This window comes from Sceloporus occidentalis, unplaced genomic scaffold (genome assembly GCF_023333645.1).
Source record: "Sceloporus occidentalis isolate IW3139 unplaced genomic scaffold, rSceOcc1.0.p SCAF_2, whole genome shotgun sequence".
Lineage (NCBI taxonomy): Eukaryota > Metazoa > Chordata > Lepidosauria > Squamata > Phrynosomatidae > Sceloporus > Sceloporus occidentalis.
The window spans coordinates 19,421,963-19,445,116 of NW_028316982.1; the positions used below are offsets into that span (position 1 = coordinate 19,421,963).

The 23,154-nt window shown below is 45.1% G+C and overlaps 1 protein-coding gene across 8 annotated transcripts in view; it reads left to right on the plus strand.

The window, feature by feature from the left end:
* Positions 1–23,154, plus strand: part of TNIK (TRAF2 and NCK interacting kinase) — a 361,859-nt gene that overhangs the window by 197,159 nt on the left and 141,546 nt on the right. For all 8 annotated transcript variants that reach the window (XM_089508843.1, XM_089508847.1, XM_089508849.1 and 5 more), the window contains exons 6-7: positions 16,905–16,995; positions 18,287–18,417. In XM_089508843.1, the coding sequence (XP_089364969.1) occupies positions 16,905–16,995; positions 18,287–18,417 (222 nt within the window). The remainder of the gene's footprint in view (positions 1–16,904; positions 16,996–18,286; positions 18,418–23,154) is intronic.

Here is a 23,154-nt window from a genome sequence, read left to right on the forward strand (position 1 = left end):
TGCTTAGCATTAGTGCATGAGTGATCCATGAGACCACTTGGGTATTCAAAAGTGTATTCTTCTAACGTGCTTTCAGCTCCCTACAGGGTTAAGTCAGGAACACAAAAGAAATGGAGGAATCAGTGAAATGTTCAATCAGGAATTGAAAATGGGATCTAAAACATTCCCATAGTGGTGCTTGCTCTTTGGTGTGCTGACAGAGCACTTGCTCGGTTACAGTAATCACCTCCCAGCTGCAGCACTTTAGCAACTTGATATGAAAGGCAAACAACATCGTAGCCAATCATCTATTGTACTGACTTTTTATTTCTGTCTCAGGAAGCCACCATTACATTGTTGTTGTTCTGTCGTTTTCAACTTATGGTTACCCTAAGGTGAACCTGGTAGCCAGCATGGTGTAGTGGTTTGAGCATTGGACTCTAGAGACCAGGATCTGAATCCCAGCTCAGCCATGTAAACTCATGGGGTGACCTCTCTCAGCCTCAGAGGATGGCAATGGCAAACCCCCTATGCAGAAACTTGCCAAGAAAATCCCATGATAGGGTTGCCCTAGAGTCAGCAGAAATCAGAAACAACTTGAAAGCACACTACTGCTATCACGGGGTTTTCTTGGCAAGATTTGTTGAGAGAGGATTTGCCTTTGCCTTTGCCTTCTGCTGAGGCTGAGAAAATATGACTTATCCAAAGCCAGCCAGTAGGTTTCCATGGTTGAGCAAACCTTGGTCTCCAGAGTTGTAGTCCAATGCACAAACCACTATACCACACTGGTTCTCAGGTTAGGGTTTAAATTTACCAGCTGGAAAGGCTGTTTCCTAGAGAGCAGTACATCCTGACTGTTGAGTTGTTCCACCAATACCCATCCATCTATTAAATGTCAGAAGATTAGCAAGGTCTGCTAGTTTGGTTGGTGGACATGTGATCATCTGGGACATTTGTCCTCATAACCATGTCTGAGTTATATTTTGAATCAGCCTGGTTTGTGTGAGGAAATGAATATGGTTTATTTAAAGACCTTCCAAGTCAATAGTTTGGCCCAAACATAAATGTCTAATTTCTTAAGCATAAATTGGGAGCACCCCAGTGGACTTCAACCAGAGCTTGGATAGATTCCTTTCTTTATATTACAACTCTCATGAATCCATTAGCCCCCATTGCAGGTTCTCTGTGCTCTGCTATCCCTCCATTGATATTGTCAGTTGAACATTCTTATTCTTTCATTATCAGGATTAAATTTTTGCTAAAGCTGTACCTGTACCAGCATTTTTTGCTAACTGTATTTCACACCAATAAGATTTTGAGGCTGTTGTCAGAAAGTCATATGCTAAGTTTTGTTTTGATTTTATAGTTTTTTGTGGGTTTTTTGGGCTATGAGGCCATGTTCTAGAAGAGTTTATTCCTGACGTTTCGCCAGCAGCTGTGGCTGGTATCTTCAGAGAATAAATATCAGGAATAAACCCTTCTAGAACACAGCCTCATAGCCCACAAAAAACTATGAATGCCAGCCTTCGACTTTACTTTGTTTTGTTTTATATAGAATTCAAAGATAAATCCATATTAGTCTGTAGAATCAGCATGTAAGATCTTGTAGCACCTTTCAGACTAACTGCAAGAAAGAAGTTGGCAGCCTGAGCTTTCGTAGACTACAGTCTACTTCCTCAGATCCATTTGGTTTATATAGTTTATATGGATGTATTGAAATGTAATGACAACCATGATTTTTACTTGAACTAAAAAGATAGAGAAGGTGCCCATCCAAGAGGGGAAGAAAGAGAAAAAGAATCTACAGTGTGTTCCTAAGTGCTAACAAAAACTTGACAGCAGGGCAAACCAATGGCCAAACTAGTGAATCTTAACACGTCTGTGTTCTTAAGCTACTGTCAATTTTACTTTTAGAAAAGTACTTTTTTGGACTACAGCTCAATGCTGGTTGGAGAATTCTGAGAGTTGTAATTTAAACTTTTCCAAGCTCTGTTTTTACCAATGGACAGGAATTCCCTTTGTTTTATTGTGTAGAACTCATGTGAGGTGGACCCAGTCAGCTTTACTAAACCAGATTTGCATACTGCAGTAATCTGAACAGGATGAGTACCATGGCAAAATATTTCTTTTAAAAAAGGAAGCCTGTGGTCAGTTGACTCACTAAGGCTGGTGAACAGCACACTTAGCCATTGCCACTGTCCAATCATTAGCTGACATAACACTCCTGTTTGACTGTATACAGAATGTCTATTGGAATATATTTTCAGTGGTTCTGTGTACAAAGATCTAAATTGCTTTAGTTTAAAAATAAATGGGTGCTTCTTCATTCTGTTTAGGAAAAAGAATTGATGTAACTATTAGGAGATAGTTCATCCTCACATCCCATTCTCTTTTATGACTGTGACATTTGTTGTCCTGTTGAACGTCAGGGTTGATTTGGCTGATCTGGCTAGCTAGGCAGATATTTCCTTCCTCCTCCACCACTCTAGAGCGGTGCTTCCACAGCTGCACACTCAGTGGAAGAGGACGATCATCCCAGATATAAAAGAGAACATAATCACAATAGAAGTATTTCAATTTCTTTCTTTCTTTTTTAAAGTTCAGAAGGTCCTAAATACTTGAAAGCAGTGGATCCCAAACTGTGCACCTTAAGGGATTTTGGACTTCATCTCCCAGAATCCCAGACTATTGGCCAACATGGCTGAGGCTTCTGGGAGCTGATGTTAAGGAAAATGCAACATGGGATATACAGTGATAGAAATAAAACATGTATGTGAGAGTCAGTATGACTAAGCAAAAGCAATTAAGGAGCCACACAGGTGTAAAAGGTAATGTAATTAGCAGTCCTAAATGCCAAGGACAGAAATGCAGAGTGAATAATTGAAAGCACCTGAGAATCGTTGAGTGGACAAGGTGAAATGATGAAATCATTAATTATGGGTTGAACTATGAGAGCCAATCAAAATGGATGTACACGCCCACTGGGTGGAAACTGGTTAAGTGGGTGGTGTTTTACTATGACTATAATCATTGCTTTGATTCCCAATGTATTTTGTGGGTAGTTGTGGAGTTTTGTGAGTAGTTTGGAGATTGTAGAGATTGTGATTTGTAGGGCATTAGTATTTGTATATAGTAGAATAAAGTAGATCTTTTATATAAGACTACTGAGTTGTCTGGTGTCTTGAGGAAGATACAAGAGCCAGCAGGATCCTGGAGAAGTGTGAAGACTTCTGTGGAAGCAAGAGTGAGAAGGCTTGGAGAGTTTGTCAGGGTCTTCAGCCTATTCTCTGAAACTCTGCTGCTTTTGAGCAAAGCTTTAACCACTGGCCAAAACTGGTCAGTGCCGGTGCATAACAAGGTGGTGAGTTAGAGCCAGAGGTGAAGAGCTACAACTCCCATCATCCCTGACAGCTGAAGTCCAAAATCTCTTAAAGGGCACAGTTTGGGGACTACTGCTCTAAAGGTACCAGATCCCATTTGATATTGGAAGCTAAACAGGTTCAGCCCTGGTTAGTACTTGGTTGGAAAACCACCAAGAAATACCAGATGCTATATTTCAGTGGAAGGAACTGTCAAAACTACCTCTAAGTATACCTTGTCTAAGAAAAGCTATGAAATTCATGAGGTTGTCATAAGTCAACTGGTAACTTGAAGATACACACGTGCGCACGCACACACACACACACATGGTTGTATGTACACAGCATAGAATCATGCAGTAAAACTGTATAATCATCATCATCATCATCATCATCATCTTACCCACCTGTCTCCATGGATCAAGGTAGGGACAGCAACAGTTAACAAAGAAACAACATTGGTTAAAACACACATCAGTTTAAAAGGACAAATAAGATGTGCACGTATTAAAACAACTCGCATCTAAAATGCATTATTTAAAATTCACAATTTAAAAATCATCTGGATAAGCCTTCTGGAATGTCTTCCTCTCCCTACCTCTAGAACATTTAAAGATCATCATTATTGCAAGTTGCCAGAAGTTGAGGTCTTATGAGTTTGACTCACTGAATTTGTATAGCATCTGAGGTAAAAAGCATCTGAGGAAGTAGACTGAAGTGTACGGAAGCTCATGCTACCAAATTCTTTCTTTCAGTTAGTCTCAGAGGTGCTACAAGATCTCTCTACATACTGAATTTGTATAGGTACCAGTGATTCATTACTTTTATAGTTTTGTGTCATACCCTATTGTCCAGGGCAGAGGTTGGCAACCTACGGGCCGCATCCAGCCCGACGAAGCCTTGGCACCGGCACCGGCCCCAGCCTGGTCTTGCCGCCAATTGCTGCTGATTGGCGGGCCGCCCCCCTGGCCTCCCTGACGGCCTTTCCTCCGCCAGACCTCTCTCTCCGGAGGGAGGTCTGGCGGGGGAAGGGCCCCTGACGGAGCCCAGGGCCTGGCGGGCCGCCATCCTGGCCTCCCTGGCGGCCTTTCCTCTGCCAGACCTCTCTCTTTCAGCCGAAGGGAAGAGCCGAAGGGAAGGGCCTGGGACGGGTGCCCAAGCTCTTCCCTTCGGCCTCCCTCCCCTTCGGCCGAAAGGGCCCCTTGGAGCCCGTTCGGCCAAAGGAAGGGACCAAGGAGGAGAGCGGGCACACGCCTCCTCCTCCTCATGGGGCTTCGGCAGCCCTGAGGTGTCCTTCGGAGGATATTTCAGGCGTGGCAAGGCCCCGAGGAAAGGAGCAGGGGCTGCACGCCTGTTGCTCCTGCCCCTCACGGGCCCTTACTGGTCCCCAGCTGTCTCTGAAAGGCAGCTGGGGGCCAAGGAAGGGCAGGAGGAACAGGCGCGCGCCTGTCACCCCCTCTTCCAATCCCCCCACCACTTCTAGCTGTCTCTCAGACAGCTGGAGGCCAGGAAAGGGAGCAGAGAAAGCCCCACCCCCCGGAGGGTGGAAGCTCCGCCCCCGGCATGTGGCTCCGCCCCTGGAGGGTGGAAGCTCCCCCCCCCGGCTTCGGCCCCCCAGTTGTCTGAGGGACAGCAACCCGGCCTCCGGCTCAAAAAGGTTGCCTACCTCTGCATCTGGCAGGGCATCATATGATTCTTTTGATGTTGGTACTCTCTTGTACAGGGGTAGGCAACCTTTTTGAGCCGGGGGCCGGGTTGGTGTCCCTCAGGCGACTGGGGGGCCGAAGCCAGGGGTGGAGCTTCAACCCTCTGGGGCGGGGCCACGTGCAAGGGGTGGAGCTTCCACCCTCCGGGGCGGGGCCGTGTGCCAGGGGTGGAGCTTCCACCCTCTGGGGCGGGGCTGCGTGCTGGGGGCGGAGCTTCCACCCTCCAGGGGCCACACCTCCCCATCTTTGCTGGCCCCTGACGGGGCCCCAGGCCCCGTCAAAGACCGGCAAAAAAGCTGGTGGGGGCCACCAGCGCTGAAGGGCCCCCTGGAGGGCCCCAGCGACGGCACCGGACCTCCCAGAGGCCCCCTGCCGCCGTCAGAGCCCTCCTGGAGGGCCCCAGGGACAGCAGCAGGCCCCCCAGAGACCCACTGCCGCCCTCGGAGCCCTCCTGGAGGGCCCCAGGGACGGCAGCAGGCCCCCCAGAGACCCCCTACCACCCTCGGAGCCCTCCTGGAGGGCCCCAGGGACGGCAGCAGGCCCCCCAGAGACCCCCTGCCGCCCTCGGAGCCCTCCTGGAGGGCCCCAGGGACTGCAAAGGGTCCCCCAGAGGCCCCCTGTCCCCCTCGGAGCCCTCCTGGAGGGCCCCAGGGACTGCAAAGGGTCCCCCAGAGGCCCCCTGTCGCCCTCGGAGCCCTCCTGGAGGGCCCCAGGGACTGCAAAGGGTCCCCCAGAGACCCCCTACCGCCCTCGGAGCCCTCCTGGAGGGCCCCAGGGACGGCAGCAGGCCCCCCAGAGACCCCCTCCCACCCTCGGAGCCCTCCTGGAGGGCCCCAGGGACGGCAAAGGGCCCCCCAGAGGCCCCCTGCTGCCGTCGGAGCCCTCCTGGAGGGCCCCAGGGATGGCAAAGGGCCCCCCAGAGACCCCCTGCCGCCCTCGGAGCCCTCCTGGAGGGCCCCAGGGACGGCAGCAGGCCCCCCAGAGACCCCCTGCCGCCCTCGGAGCCCTCCTGGAGGGCCCCAGGGACGGCAGCAGGCCCCCCAGAGACCCCCTGCCGCCCTCGGAGCCCTCCTGGAGGGCCCCAGGGACTGCAAAGGGTCCCCCAGAGGCCCCCTGTCACCCTCGGAGCCCTCCTGGAGGGCCCCAGGGACTGCAAAGGGTCCCCCAGAGACCCCCTGCCGCCCTCAGAGCCCTCCTGGAGGGCCCCAGGGATGGCAGCAGGCCCCCCAGAGACCCACTGCCACCCTCGGAGCCCTCCTGGAGGGCCCCAGGGACGGCAGCAGGCCCCCCAGAGGCCCCCTGCCGCCCTCGGAGCCCTCCTGGAGGGCCCCAGGGACGGCAGCAGGCCCCCCAGAGGCCCCCTGCCGCCCTCGGAGCCCTCCTGGAGGGCCCCAGGGACAGCATAGGGTCCCCCAGAGGCCCCCTGCCGCCCTCGGAGCCCTCCTGGAGGGCCCCATGGACGGCAGCGGGCCCCCCAGAGGCCCCCTGCCGCCCCCGGAGCCCTGCTGGAGGGCCCCAGGGACGGCAGCGGGCCCCCCAGAGGCCCCCTGCCGCCCCTGGAGCCCTGCTGGAGGGCCCCAGAGACGGCAGCGGGCCTCTTAAAGGCCCGCCGCCGCGGCTGCCCATTGCGGCTTTTCGCTGCTCTGGGCGCCGCCATTTTGGGCGAAAAAATGGCGGTGCCCATAGCCCCAGAGGCCGCTCTGGGCGCTGCCATTTTTTCACCCGAAATGGCGGCAAAGTCTCGCGCGACCTTGCCGCCATTTTGCCGACCAAAATGGCGGCGCCCAGAGCGGCGAAAAGCCGCGACGGGCGGCTGCCGCGGCGGCAACCGGAGGCAGGGGCCGGCCGCCAGGCCTCCGCGGGCCACATCCGGCCCGCGGGCCGGAGGTTGCCGACCCCTGCTCTTGTATATATTTAAGAGTTCTATATCAAAGTTTCTCCCAGACATTCTTATACAGTGGCTTCAGTTCTAAAGTTAGTTTACCTGAGGAAATTCATGGACAAGATTTCCCATCCATTAAACCAGGGGTAGGCAAAGTGTGGCCCACAGGCTGCATGTGGCCCCCAGGGCCTCCAATATACTCTATTTTTTAAACTGAAATAGTCACTTGTATTCTCTAGGGCTGCATAAGAACAGTGTTGCCTGTCTAGCTGTTTCAGTTCTGTGAGGAGGCTGGTTTTTTTGGGGGGGTGGGGGTGGAAGTAACTTCCAGTCATTTCCAGATTTGGACAAAATGGCCACTCCTGGAGATAAATCATACGAGGAAGGGAAAATCTGAAAAATTGTCCTTACAACTGTTAGAGGCGCAAAAGCACTATGGGGTGGGGAGATGGTGCACCCTTCCCACATCAGCAAGTGGGTGTTTGTAGACCCTGGACCCAGGGAGGCTGTTTATCCTTGTTTATATATACACACACACTAGTGACCACTGGTATCCTATCTCAGATTGTTTACAACCTCCCCCTGACTTTCTGGAAAAAGTCTTCATTCTGCTTTCACTTGGATTCCATAGTCAAAGATGGATGCTGCCAGGAGGCTGGCTGTCTGTTCATGTTTTCATAGAAACTTTTCAGCTTGCACTACGAGAGGATAGGGAGATGCTGCCTGGATATTTGAGGACTATTAACTGCTCAGTCAATTCTTTCACATCATGGCTTTTAGGATCTATCAGGATTGGTGTTTGGTTGGGATCTCAAAGGTTGTTAATGCACACAGTGCTTCAGGCTTGTAAAAGTATTAGTATGTATACTCTGTGAATGCAATTACACCTTCCTCTAGTTCAGGGGTAGGCAACCTTTTTGAGCCGGGAGCCGGGTTGCTGTCCCTCAGACAACTGGGGGGCCGAAGCCAAAAAATAAATAATTAAATAATTTTTTAAAATTAAATAAATAAATAAACCGGGACAAATGTAGGCCAAAATTTTCAAATGGAGGGCACTTTTAAATAAAAAATGGAGGACACGTGAAAAAAATTGCTGATTTTTTTAAAATAATAATAATAATAATAAGTTTTATTTTTACGCTGCCTTTCCATAGTTATGATAAAAAATGTTAAGATGAATGCATGTTTCTGAGGCTTCTATAGACAATTGCCCCACCATGCCCCTTGCGTGAGACGCCAAAGGCCCCGGCGGCAATCGGCGGCAGGACCGGGCTGGGGCCGGTCCCAAGGCCTTGCCGGGCCGCAGGTTGCCTACCCCTGCTCTAGTTCTTTTAACTTAAGAAGCAGTTAAAATCTCTACACTAATAAAGAAGCAAGGTTTCTTTCTCAGGCAGGAGATAAAGACCCCTTGCTTTGGTTATAGATGTCTTTGGATAAAATGTAGAGCCTGTAGGTGGGCCTCTGAATCCTTCTTTTCAAAGAGAATGTAAAATCAAAAGGACTTGGGGGAAAAACAACCCTAGAACATAGCCTTCAAGCAACCATTCCCAATACCAAAAAACACCATCCAACAGACTGACTTTTGCATGCATTAATGACATTTATTTATTTATTTATTTATAAAGCGCTGTAGATTTGCACAGCGCTGTACATAAAAACAATAAATATAAAAGAGTAAACCTGCCTATGGTGTACAATCTAAGAAATAATATGATAATACCTATAAAATACATAGTAATACAGGAAATGATTCAATAAAACAGGCAACAAAAGAACATCAAATAGCAAGTGACAATCATGCAATGCCTGGGAATGCTTCTCTGAACAGGATGGTCTTCCGTTTTGAAGCTGGTTAAAGAAGTGATGGCCCTTGCTCGCGGGGAAGAAGGTTCCAGGAGTGAGGGGCATCAAGTGAAAAGGGGCAAATCCGAGATGGGGCACAGAAAATCCTGGGCTGGGACAGCCGACCTTGACTACCAGAGCAGAGGGCCCAAGTGGGAAGGTGAAGAGAAAGAATGTCTGATAAGTAAGGAGGGGCCAGCCCATGGAGGGCTTTAAACGTCGACAGCAGGAGCTTATACTGAATGTGGAAAGGGAGGGGGAGCCAGTGAAGGGATGCCAACACAGGAGAGATATGGTCAGAGCGGTGGGCGGATGTGATAATGCGTGCAGCTGAATGCTGGACAGAAATTAAAGGACGGAGGTGAGAAAGAGGAAGCCCAGCCAGGAGGATGTTACAGAAATAAAGTTGTGAGACCACTAGGGCATGGACCAGGATCTTGGAAGTAGAGGCGGAGAGATATGGTCGGATTTTGGCAATATTGTATAAAAAGAATCTACAAGCCTTGGCTGTGGTCTGGATCTGAGGGATACACGACAGAGAAGAATCAAAGATAAAACCAAGACTGCGGGCTTGCTGAACTGGTTGAATAGAAATGTGTTGTCCACAGAGACAGAAAAGGAGTGTTGAAGGGTGGGCTTAGGAGGAAAGACAAGAAGCTCCGTCTTGGACATGTTGAGCTTCAAACGCCGATGGCGCATCCACTGCGAGACAGCTGTGAGGCAAGACGAAACTCGCTGTTCAAGCCTTGGAGAAAGGTTGGGGATGGAAAGATACAAATGGGTGTCATCGGCATACGGATGGTAGGAAAAACCAAAAGAGCTAATGAGTTTACCTAAGGATAGTGTCTAGAGAGAAAACAGAAGGGGACCCAGAACAGAGCCCTGGGGCACTCCAGCAGATAAGGGAACAGAGGACAAAGTCTGACCACCTGTGACCACTGCAAAAGATCTGTCTGTCAAATAAGATCTAAACCAGTTCAGAACAGAGTCTGAGAACCCAAGGTCAGAAAGTATATCAACTAGAAGACCTTGATCAACCGTGTCAAAGGCTTCAGACAACTCAAGAAGGATGAGAACAGAGTAAAGGCCATTAGCCTTGGCCCGTAAAAGGTCATTTGATATCTTAGTGAGAGCTGTCTCTGTAGAATGCCGTGGGCAGAAACCAGACTGAAAGGGATCAAGAATGGAGTTGGCTTCAAGAAACTCAAGACAGCGAGAATAAACAACCCGTTCCAAAACCTTAGAAAGAAAGGGGAAAAGAGAAATCGGACGATAGCTGGACAAAGAGGAGGGGTCAAGATAAGGTTTTTTTCAGAATTGGGGAAATGAGAGCATGTTTGAAGTCCGAAGGGAAGGGGCCTGTAGAGAGAGAGAGATTGAAGATATGGAGAAGCGAGGGCAGAAAAGAGGGAGCTATAGAGATTAGAAGACAAGTAGAAATTGGGTCAAGAGAACAGGTTGCAGGTTTGGAAGAGTTCAGAAGTGTAGAGAGTTCATCCAAAGAAGCAGTAGGAAACACAGAAATTTTTTTAGGCAAGGGCAATAGAAGATTATGCGCAGAGGAAGAATTGGGAGGGACTATCTCAGAGCGAATAGTGGTAATCTTTGAGATGAAATAATTAGCAATAATTATTAATAATTAAATAATTAGCAAAGTCGTTATGAGAGAATGATGAAGAGACAGGAGTGACAATCAGCACTATTGCTAATAGTCATGTTAGAATGGAACATGGTGAGCATAAAATGTTGGATACTTAAGGCCAGAGCCTGGAAAAGGTCCCCATGGGGTAAATGCAATGCTAGCTGGGGGATTCTGAGAGTTTTAAACAGGGCTTTTCTAAGCATTACATACAGCTGCATGTTGTGAAAAAAGCACTGTTTTATACCTGTGTGACCGGATGAGAGGCCTTCATCCAAATCCAGTTGTTAACCCAATTAGATCCACTGAATGAATGGAAACTTGGAAAGGCGGTACCTTTGTGATTTCCATTGATTCAGTTCAGTCTTTTCTCACTGAGACTAACAATTGAATTCAGGTCCAAATGCTCATTTAAGAAAAAGTAAACCATTAAGTAAGATGAGATATAACCCTTGATTCATCAAAACCACTTGAAGTGAACATTGGTATGGGAAGAAAGCAACCATGGTCTCAAACACGCTGCAGCAATAATCCAGTTTGAGACTGCTTTAACTGCCCTGGCTCAGGGGCAGGGGATTCTGGGAAATGTAGTTTTGTGAGACATTGGCCTGTTACAGACTGCCAAAATAAAGCTGCTTCGGGTCTCTTTGGAGGTATGCTATTTAAATGATGCATGCATCCTAAGAATCTGGAAGCTGCACTAAAGCTGCACTCCAGTGCTTAGGAATAGAGTGTGGCTTTGGTGCGGCCTCTGGACTCTTAGGACCCATGCATCATTTAAATAGCATACCTCCAAAGAGACCTGAAGCAGCTTTATTTTGGCAGTCTGTAACAGGCCATTGAATCTTTTCTGTCAGAGAACTCTGGTGCCATAATAAGCTACAATTCTCAGGATTCCCCAGCACTTAGGGAATTTAAAGCAATCTCAAACTAGATTGTTTCTCCAGTGTCCTTTGGACCCATGTGTATCTGATATGATGGAAGAGTACCATGACATCAGCAATAATCTGACTTTAGATGACAAACAGGATAGAAGACCTTTTTTTAAAAAAAATTGAGGTTTAAAGTATGGTTACAAAGAAAAGAAACAGAAAGTGGGAGAGAGACAGTGGGAAGAAAGAGGAAGAATATAGGATATGAAAAAGAGCTCAACATTTATGCTTATGTATGCTGAGCATATTTCCAAAAAAGATTTTTCTGAAGGTGATGGCTATATAATGCACATTCATGCATGGCTAAAGCATGGCTAAAGCATTCTGACCATTTAACAATAAATAGTGAAATATTTAACTTTTCAACTGTGGAATATATGTCTTTTTGCCATAGTAAAAGACACATGATCCTGCAACACTGACCCTCAATTAAATTCCCCATCCCAGGAATATAGTTTAAAACTACACTTGTACTACAAATACATTATAACACGTCCCACCAAAAAGAAGCAGTCACTAAACATGTCTGCATCATATGCCACAAGGAACCATTATCTGTATTACATCACTACTGTTTAATTGAAGCAGGTAGAAGAGTGTAACGGTGTTGAATATACCAAAAGATCCATTTCTTTTTCTGAATCAAAGGCCCCGTATAGACAGGCCAAAATAAAGCTGCTTCGGGTCACTTTGGAGGTATATTGTTTAAATGATGCACGCATCCTAAGAGTCCGGAAGCCACAGCAAAGCCACAATCCAGTCCTAAGGACTAGAGCGCAGCTTTGGTGCAGCTTACGGACTCTTAGGATGCATGCATCATTTAAACAGCATACTTCCAAAGTGACCCGAAGCAGCTTTATTTTGGCCTGTCTGTATGGGGTCAAAGTTAATTTTAGGGATAAAGAGAGAGTAGATACTGAAGCTGGGCAGTTTTCCATTGGTTAATTTCTGCAGGATTAGCTTATTCTTTCAAGAGGAAGTCAGGCATATCTAGGGTTGCCATAGTGCCGGACCTCGAAACCGGGAAAAATGTAGGACAAAATTTTCAAATGTAGGACACACAAACAGTGTGTCCTACATTTGAAAATTCTGTCCTACATTTTACCGCGATCGCAGCGGAGGCCAAGCGGCAAGGGAAAGCCTCCACTTAAGGAGGCTTTCCCTCCCCGCCTGGGTCCCGCCACGATCTGAGGCCAGGATCGGGGCCTCGCCTCGTTCCTGGGACCCTCAGGGACCATGAAGGAGGGGAGGAGGCCTGCGGCGATCGCCGCGGCCTCTCCTCCTTCCTGGCCCCGGCTGGGACCATGAAGGAGGGGAGGAGGCCGGCGGCGATCGCCCCGGCCTCTCCTCCTTCCTGGCCCCGGCTGGGACCATGAAGGAGGGGAGGAGGCCGGCGGCGATCGCCCCGGCCTCTCCTCCTTCCTGGCCCCGGCTGGGACCATGAAGGAGGGGAGGAGGCCGGCGGCGATCGCCCCGGCCTCTCCTCCTTCCTGGCCCCGGCTGGGACCATGAAGGAGGGGAGGAGGCCGGCGGCGATCGCCCCGGCCTCTCCTCCTTCCTGGCCCCGGGCTGGGACCATGAAGGAGGGGAGGAGGCCGGCGGCGATCGCCCCGGCCTCTCCTCCTTCCTGGCCCCGGGCTGGGACCATGAAGGAGGGGAGGAGGCCGGCGGCGATCGCCCCGGCCTCTCCTCCTTCCTGGCCCCGGCTGGGACCATGAAGGAGGGGAGGAGGCCGGCGGCGATCGCCGCGGCCTCTCCTCCTTCCTGGCCCCGGCTGGGACCATGAAGGAGGGGAGGAGGCCGGCGGCGATCGGCCCGGCCTCGCCCCAGGCCTCAGAAAGGCCTTGGAGCCGCCGCGGCAGCGGAGGTAGCCGCGGTGGGCGGGGCCGTCCCGGTTTGGGCGCCAAACCGGACCGGGACCGGGATGGCACCGCCCAAACCGGGATTGTCCCGCCGGGGGGCGGGATATGGCAACCCTAGGCATATCCCAAAGCACCTCTTGATGGATGAGGTGAGCTTTTTGACAAAAGAAAGGGAGGCATGACTCCAAACCAGCAGAAGCAATTTCTGCTTGCACTTGTTTTTGATACTTAATATTTTTGCTGCACTCACCAAATATTAGCAGTGGCGCAGTGGCAATTTTGTTTTTAAAACAAGGCTTATAGAAAGTTCACATTTTGTTTTTCAGAGGTTTTTATTTGTTTTATTTTTTGCTGCTCCCATCAAAGCAAATTCAGCACTGTAGCTGGTGTGGGGTTTGTGGTGAGGAACAGGCATAGCCCCTACCCCTACAAGTTGGCTAGAGGTTTTTTAAAAATGTATTTTGTTGATTGCAATAGTTAAAAATAGCCTGTGAAATTTTAAGACCTCTACTTGTATATTTTTTTTAAAAAAACCTGTTTGAAATTTAAGAATATTGAAACACAAATTAATCCTGTCTGGTCATGGTTTACACTACAAGGTTTTAGATAGTGGATGTTTCTGTTTGTCAGATAACAGTTCTTAAATCAATTAAGTGCTTTTAAAATGTATATTAATTTGGAACACTTACTAGCTATTAAAGGAATTGGGAAGGAGCTGCAGTTCAGTAGCTGAGCAAAAGCTTTGAAAGTCTTAATATCCTAGGTTCAGTTTCTGGCATCTCCCATTAGAAAAGGGGAGTTTGGCTAGCAGGATTAGCAAAGAATTCTACAGGAGTCCATGGAGAATTGTTGGCAGTTGGAGCAGGCCAAAATGGATTGGATGGAGCAAAGGTCTGATTCAGTACAAGGTAACTTCATATGCTTATATGTTAAAATATATATATAAAGGCCCAGTATGCAATATATAAAATAAGGAGAAACCTTATTGTTCACAATAGGTTTATGTATCCTTCCTTTAAAAAAGTGCAGTTTTTGTTTTAAAAAATTGCAGTCTTGAGGTAATGAGAATAAATGTTGGCAGTAGACAGCGGAAATAATTTTCATTTTGGAAATATGAATGTTAATGTGGATCCAAAGTAGATATGAATTTAGTCGTGAAAGTAAGCTATACTTTACTAGCATTGCAATTTAGGTGGATGTTATATTTTAAACTCTCTGTGGATATGTGGAAAAAATGGAGTTTACAAAAAGAGAGAGAAGAATTAATGATCTAATAAAAAGGTACAATGGCAACCTAGTTTACTCCTAGCCGTCAAGAAAAGCTTTTAATATGAGCTATGATTCGATTATGGTACTGTTCAAGCTACATAGTAATTTGTGGCTTGTGTGTGCACTCCAACCCCCCAAGTTTAATTTCATCAGTAAATCATGGAATCTGGAATTTCGATTCATAGATAGTGGCCATAACAGGAGAAAACAAAATAGTTGGTTCCTTTGAAATGTAGCTATAGTGCTTCCTTAAAATATGCAATTATCTCTCTACCAGTGAATCTGTGAGAGACAAAAACTACTTAATATGGCTGAATCACACCTGAAATTTACATTGTACATCAAAGCATGTGCTTACCATTGATTTACAATATAGATACATATTTTAATATATTAAAATATTTGATTCTTCTTTGAAATTGATTCTAGGGCAGATCATAGTAATAAAAATACAAACACAATTCCTTAGAATGCAATCTAACCTGCATAATCAACATGGAACAAATAAAAGCATTTATGTATGTAGCCTCCCTATGTTGAAAACAAAGTATATGTTGACATTACAGGAAGATAAATGGTTATTTGTGGTGTACTGTCCATTATAGGCTATGCTACAATAAATCTGTTAAGTCTTTTATTGCAAACATAAACAAAACTTGCATGGCACCTTAAAAGCTGACATGCTTACCGCTTTGGAATTTGCCTTTTTTCAGCAGCAGGGTTTTTTTTTTTGGGGGGGGGGATACTCCTGCACACATAGAAACTTTTGCATCCTTTTGGGTTACCTCATTAGGATGGTTCTTAGAGTTACTGTTCTAAAATGGGTCCAATCTTTCATAGAGGGTTGTGATAGTGGATTCCTGTTTGTCTCCTTGGTCATTGGCATGTGGATACCCTCAGGAGTCTGTATTGTCCCCTAAGCTGTTTAACATCTCCATGAAACCACTGGGAGAGGCTGTCTGGAGTTTTGGGATCAGGTGTCACCAGTATGCTGATGATACCCAGCTTTCTGTGCTAAACCAGTGCCTGGGAGCTGTAATGGCCTGGATGAGTGTGAAGTAATTGAAGCTTAATCTAAATAAGAGAGAGGTGCTGGAAAGACAGATCTGGAAATAGGGATTCAGCCTGTGTTTGATGCGGTTACACTACCCCTGAAAATGCAAATTCACAGTTTGGGGTTACTCTTAAATTCAACCCTGAGCCTGGAGGCCCAGGTTTTGGTGGTGACCAGGAGTGAATTTGCACGGTTAAAGGTAGTACTCCTGTTCCTGAAGAAGACACATCTGGCTACAGTAACATATACCTTGGTTGCATATGTTTTGTTTTACATTTGGCTTTCTGTAATGTGCTCTCCATGGGGCTGCCATTGAAAAGCCTTCTCAGTGGCTGCTCCCAGTCTTTAAACTCCCTAGAGTGACCAAGATGGTTCCCTCTTTGCTCTCCATCCATCAGCAACTAAAAACATTCTTGTGCAACCGGGCTTTTAGAAATTGAATGGGGTGGGCTTTTAATGATGTGCTTTGCTATTTTATGATTTGTACTGTCTTTTAATGAGTTTAAATGTTTTTAATGTTTTAATGTTGTAGATAGTTTAATTGATTTTAAAAATAACTTTTATATTTATATTTTATTGAAGTTTTTGTATACTTTTTTAAAAAATCTGTATTGTTTTAAATATATTGTTAGCTGCCTTGAGTACTATTATTAGCTGAATAAATCATCATCATCATCATCATCATCATCATCATCCCACTGATAGAGTGCACTAATGGGGAGAAAATTTCCTTAGCAAAATTTTTGGGCCCTAGGTAGGTTTTAAAATATAGCCCATGCTGGGGGCTGCCATTTCCCCCTCTAACAATACATCTAGAATGATGCCATGTTTCAACCAGCATGTGGGTGAAGATCATGGATTTTCTGTAAAGCAACTTTTAGAAGGTAAAAAAGGGTGAGCTGAAAAGAAATGAATGGTTTCGAAAAGATGCTGATGCCCAGCTTTTTCTGGTAGGCAATGTCAGCATTTCCAACTTCAAAACATTTGTCTGACCAAATCAAAAGGTTGGAAAACAAGGCAATAGCAAACCCCTTGGAACATATCTGGCCAAGAAAACTCCATGATAGGCTTGCCTTGGAGTTGCCATAAGGTGAGAATGATCTGAAGGCACACAACAACAACAACAACAACAACAACATGATTTTGAGTTAATCTGTCATCCAGCTCATATATACATACTCCTAATTTTAGTATCTTTACCCTCTCTTCTCATCTCAACAGTATGCTCAGTTAGGATGGTTAATGCAAGAAACAACAGTGCCAATCTACCATGTTGTGGTGGGTGGAGCTAAGTTGAGAGTATAGAAACTAAATGCTATTATTTCCATGCTGCCTAGGAAAAGAAATGAAATGTAATGTCTTTCTTGTTGAATTCTCCAGGGTTTGAGTCATCTTCACCAGCATAAAGTAATCCATCGAGATATTAAGGGACAGAATGTTTTGCTTACAGAAAATGCAGAAGTAAAACTAGGTAAGGATCTCCACATGCACACACTTGGGAAAATATTTTCTAAACAGACTACCTTAGTCTTGCTCATCTAAGAAATGTGATTATTTTTCTGGTGTCAAGTCAAGAGTTCCTCTAAGAAGCAGTAAATGATATAAGCCTTCAAGCCATCCCATTGAAGGAATTTGGAAAGAAGTTCTTAGCATCTTCCTGGTCATTAGTATGCTATGCAACATAGAACAATACGCCTCCATAAATTGACAAGGAATATTGAAAACTTTAGTTTTTGTTGTCCTAAGTCTCCTATGATCATAGAACAAAACAGTGAACATTTTTTGGCAGCTTCTGCTAAAAAATTTAGAAAAAGGAAAGATTCTGACTCTTGGTCCAAGTTACAGTGATTCACGTTTGGAGTGGTTTCTGTTCGACATGACTGTTACTCGCTACCATCTTCCCGGACACTCTTAGTAGCATATTTCTCCTCCTCAGCTTTTTGAACTTTCTCCACAATTCAGTTGTTCTTTCCTCATTTGTGATAAACTTTGTGTGAATAAAGAGTTACTAGCTAGAAATGTAAACCTGTGGCCCTTGAAGGGATGTTGCCCGCTTGGTGAAAAAAGAGAGGGGTTTATAAATAATAAGGACAGGCAGAAAGCATTCCTTGTGCCATCCTAGCTTTACTTGTGATGCACAAACAGATTCACCATGGAAGTCACTACATATAAAGGAACACTGGCTATCAGTGTCGTATCTGACTGTGAGTGACACATGGTCCTACAGTCAGCTACTCTGGGAGCAGATCATAGGATTGAGTAACATAATTATTAGGTCTAGGGAATATCTAAGTGGAGGGATTTTTCTGATTGAGCTGGGCCAAAATAACTCAAAGACAAGAGCTTGGAAGAGTTACCTTTTGGACTATGGCTTTCAGAATCCCTCATGTTGGGTTGAATATTCTGGTACTAGTAGTCAATAAGTAACATTTACAGATTCTGTTCAAATCTAGCAAGGAGAAAAACAAAAATGTAGATACATTCTGGGACCTTGAGCTCAGAGCCAATTTAGAAGATAAATCCCAGTTTCAAGCTCATGTTTATAGCAAATGGACCTATATCCACTGGATACAGGGGTTTGAACTTCCCCAGTGTTCTTTGAGCTATAATCCCATTGAACTGAACAGAGCACTTATCATTTCAAAATTTCATGTAGCTTCCAGTGATCTTTGCCTAGCTCATAGCTTCTTGATATGAGATGGGTCAAACTGTTTTAAATTGAATGTCTCATAAAAGCTCTCCTATGTTGTTGTTTTTTGCAGTGGATTTTGGAGTCAGTGCTCAGCTTGACAGAACAGTTGGCCGAAGGAATACATTCATTGGCACTCCATACTGGATGGCCCCTGAGGTTATTGCCTGTGACGAAAATCCTGATGCCACTTATGACTTCAAGGTATTTAAAGTTGTTGGCTAATCTCCTGAGGAAATAGAAAGGTTTCCATTATTTTCCTGTACTGGTTCTTTGAGTGCCCTGTAATTGTTGCATATTTTACTGTACACATGATTACTCTCTACAAGGAGAACCATTGTGGGTTTGCAGACTATATCTCAAACTTTCAATAGAAAAACCCAAGTTTAAATCCTAATAACCATTTCTCAGTCTAACCTAACTTACATTATTGTTGTGAGGATAAAATGGGAGAGAACTGTATACTGCCACAAGCTCTTTGGAGGAAAGGTGATATTAAAAATGAACAGTAATTTAAATGGCTCTTAAGATACAGCATTTATACTAAAATATATATTGGGTTGTGTAGAAGTGCATTGGTAATTTTCCATGATTCGAGTTGTAACATTCTGAAGAGTGCCAAAGACATTCAGCAGCTGAAATATCTGGTTGGAATCACCCTGTCATAAACCTGCTCACTTACAGGCAGACAGCAGTTGTTTGAGTAAGTGAAGCCTGTCAAAAGCTTGTCAGTGAATATTTTCTGCTTTGCCAGTACCAGATTGATTCCTCGTTAATTTTTTCTATTCTGAAGACAATCTGGAGAGATGAACAGTCCATAAGGCAGGCAGTCATTGGAAAGTGAACTTAATATTCGTTAGGGATGTGTCATTGTCATTAAAATTTTTAATCTCAGGCCTTGTGCCAGATAGTTTTGGACCCCGCCAGTAATATTGAACTACACACCTTTCCCCACATCCTTTAAAAACAAAACACACCCTGATTTGTAAAATAGAGTATTGACTCTGTAAAAAAATGAATTAAAGATGCAGTTTTTGTGGTTCTCTTTGCAGTCTCTGTGGAAAGCTAAACAAATAAAGGGAATAGATTTGTTAAAAATAACAAGAAAGGAGACCAGTTTAAAAATAACAGATTAAAGAAATGAATTTTCTTCTTCTTTACCAGAAGTAGGGAAATAGTAGCCTGCAACATGTTAGTGAACTGCATCTCTCATCAGCCCTGAAAATTGGCTGTGCTGGCTAATTGGCTGAGTACAACACCTAGGGGAACCACAGGTTCACCAGCCCTACTGTAGACCAACAGAATGAATAGGGTTATACCATGAGGTCAGATTTTAGTGACAAAGCAAAAAAAGATTGAAAAGACTGCAGTTGGGAAGCAGAAGTTGTAAAAGTTAGGAAACTATGAGAAAGTTAGAAAAGCGGGAACAAATCCCCAAATCCCTATAGGAGTTATCTGGGAAACCACTATGTATTGCCTTCTCTTTTCCTCAGCCACATTTGCACATTTTTATCTGTTCCGGGCATTGGATACAACTCAGAGCCTAATCATGTAGTCTTGGGAAATAATGGTGCTAACTGCAGATATGGGTTTCCTGGTCACTTAGTTCATTGACAAGAAGAAATTCACAGTTGTCTTAGGTTCTTGGCACAGTTATTCTGGCACCGGGCCTGAAATCCAAATGCCTTCTCAGCAAGCAATGGAAGACGTTGTCTCCTTGATTTGACCAAAAGCTCCAGGAGATGGAAACATGTGGGAGGTGTCTTGAGCCTAAGAAGAAAATTGAGACTGAATTTGATCAAGCACAGCTTGGAGCTAATTTCAGAACACAGCAGAGATGGCATTTCCCCCTTGTCCTTTTGTGGTTTATATCTTCAGTCCTGCTAATTCAATTAATAAGCTTGAGCTGAATGCATCCGTGCTTCAAAGGAGGATCTGTTGATGCTTCCCCAGTTGAAGAAGGCAATTGGAATTTGACCTTTGCTGGAGGAACACCCACCTCCTTAGATCTAGCACAGAGGTGGGCAAATTGTGGTCTTTGAACCCCAGTTTTGCAATTCTTAAAGCATTCTAGCAGTCTTTTAACAGGGCAACTTTTTTTTTAAAGTGTTTTACTGTTATTTTGAGGCAATTTTGGTCCAAAACCACACAGAAGCCCCTCTAAGTCTGCAAAAATAAATGAAAATACTCACTGCTCATTCCTACAACTACCTCCAAATCCCATATTCTCTCAGATACCTCAATTTTTGTCTGCAGTCCCTCACAAAATGGAGACAAAAATGATGCGACATTGCTTCTTACTGTTATTTTCAGAAGGACTGGAAACTGAAATTGATATGTTTGGGTTTACTGTGGGGTGATATGGACTGTGGGTTGTGTGGTGGAATTGGCCCCTGCCTCCCAAACAGTTGCCCATCCCTAATCTTGCAGTCCTGGATGGGGAAGGGGAATCTTGTTCATTCTTGCTTCCAGTAGTATTTGACACAGTTGACAATTAAGATCCTTCTGAACTGGCAAAGTCAGTTTGCGCTACTACAGTAGTTCTGATCCTTTTTGTCTGGTCAGTATCAGATGATTGGCGCATTACAGACCGCCCAAAATGGGCGGTCTCGCACCGCTGCCGGTTGCTGCATCCAGGAACCGCAGCAGCCAAACCATGCGGTTCCTGGGTGCAGCAACAAAGAAGCAACAAAATGGTGCTTCTTCCTGGTGCGTCCACAACATCAAAATGGCGGCGCCCATCTGTATAGGGCGCCGCCATTTTGACGCACTCATTACGCGCGAGGGGCAAGGCGCGTCAGGAAGCACCACTCCTCACGCGTAATGACGGCGCCTCAAGGGGCCCGTCTGTAACGCGCCTGTGTTTCTTGACAGTCGATGTATCTCACATATACTATAGGGCACCTACCACAAAGTAATGTTTTGTCTCCTCTGCTTCTTAATGTCTCTATGTAACTGCCCATGGAATTTATCCACAAATGTATAATGTGTGTCATGAATATTCTGTACATATCAAATTCTTCCTCTTTTAAAAATGGGATGTGACTTCTCTTTATGTCCTGTTGTTTAAAAAAAAAAGGTCTCTCCTGGGCCTAAAGACATGATGAAAATGCTCCCCACACTGCTTAGAAGGGTTTGGCAGGACAAATTTAAAGATTTTTTTCCCCAGAGGTATAGTGGGGGGGGGGGCTAAGGTGGCCCCTAACCACCCACAGATGCCTTCCCCTCTGTCATCAAGAGACCTTGATCTTTAAAATGTACGCCTACACAACTGGTAGTGTGTGAATTGATCCTCTTTTTGTAAACAAACTGTATTGGTAACTCATTTGTGGATATGAAGTCGAAGGCTTTCATGGCCAGCATCCATGTTTTTTTGTGGGTTTTTCGGGCTATGTGGCCATGTTCTAGAAAATTTTCTTCCTGACGTTTCGTCAGCATCTGTGGCTGGCATCTTCAGAGATGCTGGCGAAACGTCAGGAAGAAAATTTTCTAGAACATGGCCACATAGCCCAAAAAACCCACAAAAAACCATTTGTGGATACTCTTGGTACTAACTTGCCTGATGTCTGCAATAGGTTTGATAAGTCTGTAGGTGGATTTTAGAAGTCAAGGGCATCCCCCTTCTTCCAGTGGGGAGATAAGGCACTCAATACATGAAAGAATTTGTTAGCACAGGATGAGATCCCATTTGCCCTTTTGCCCTCAAGGATCCAATAAATGTAGAAGTGTAGATGTCTAATCTTCAGAGATTGCTTAAATTTAATTTCTGCAGGGCATTTTAGGATTTCAGTGCATTTTAGATATATTTTACATAATATCAGTTTCTGTGTCATGTTAATGCAACTGCCATTTTTCTTTTGGAATGAAAATAAAATGGTTCTGTTTATGTTTTTTAAAGCATACAGACTGGATCCTGTCAAATTTGGCCAACTGGCTAATGATAATAAACACAAAAGCCTTCATGGCTTGATAGGAAGGAAAAATTCCAACATCTGCAGCCACTGGAAATAAAAAGCCTCTAATCACATTGTACAAAATGCCATATAAAGCTGGCTTCATAATCTACAGAACAAAACAGTTAGTACCTCATTTTTTAAAAAGGAAAGATACCATATTCTGTGTCAGAAATGAGATATTCAAAAGCCATACTTTTTTGTTTTTGTTTTTGTTTATTTTCTCTCTTTTTGTAGAAGCGTACCAAATTAGCTAAGAATCATAAGGAAACAGATTGTTCTTTCTCAGCAGAAGAAATGATATAGATGTATTAGCCTCTCTTAAAAAAAAAGAATGCTTGACACATGCCTCTTTAATAAAGTTAAACTTTATTGTTGTGTGCCAACAAGTCATTTCTGATTTATGGTGACCGTAAGGTATTCTTGGCAAAATTTATTCAGAGGGTTTTTCCATTGCCTTCCTTGGAGACACAGAGAGTGTGACTTTCCCATGGTCATCCAGTGGGTTTCCATGGCTGAATACAAAGCATGGTACACAAACTAGGACCAAGACAGGCAGCAGTTGCATGAAGACATTGGAAGCACGTAGCCATGGGACTACCTGATTTCTGTTTGATATGAGGTTGCTTTTTATAGCTGTGGCTATAAAAATAGAATCATAGAGGAAACCACAAGGGTCATCCAGTCCAAACCCCTGCCATGCAGGATCCTCCTATCTGATCTTTAAACATTCAGTTTTCTGTACTTTTTCATCAGCCAGTTAGTTTACTGGACTTTTATTATTCATCTTATCTTATCCAACCAAATCTCGAGATTTAAGGAAAACTCAGAATTTAAGACCACTAATTCTGTTTGGCTTTCTGCCATCAATCATGATTAAGCATCTTTATGATGAGGAATTACACCTGGTTGGATTCTCACTTTTTTCATACAACTCTGGGCTTCCTCTGCTGCTGCTGCTTATTTGGAATTATCTGGGCATCATGCC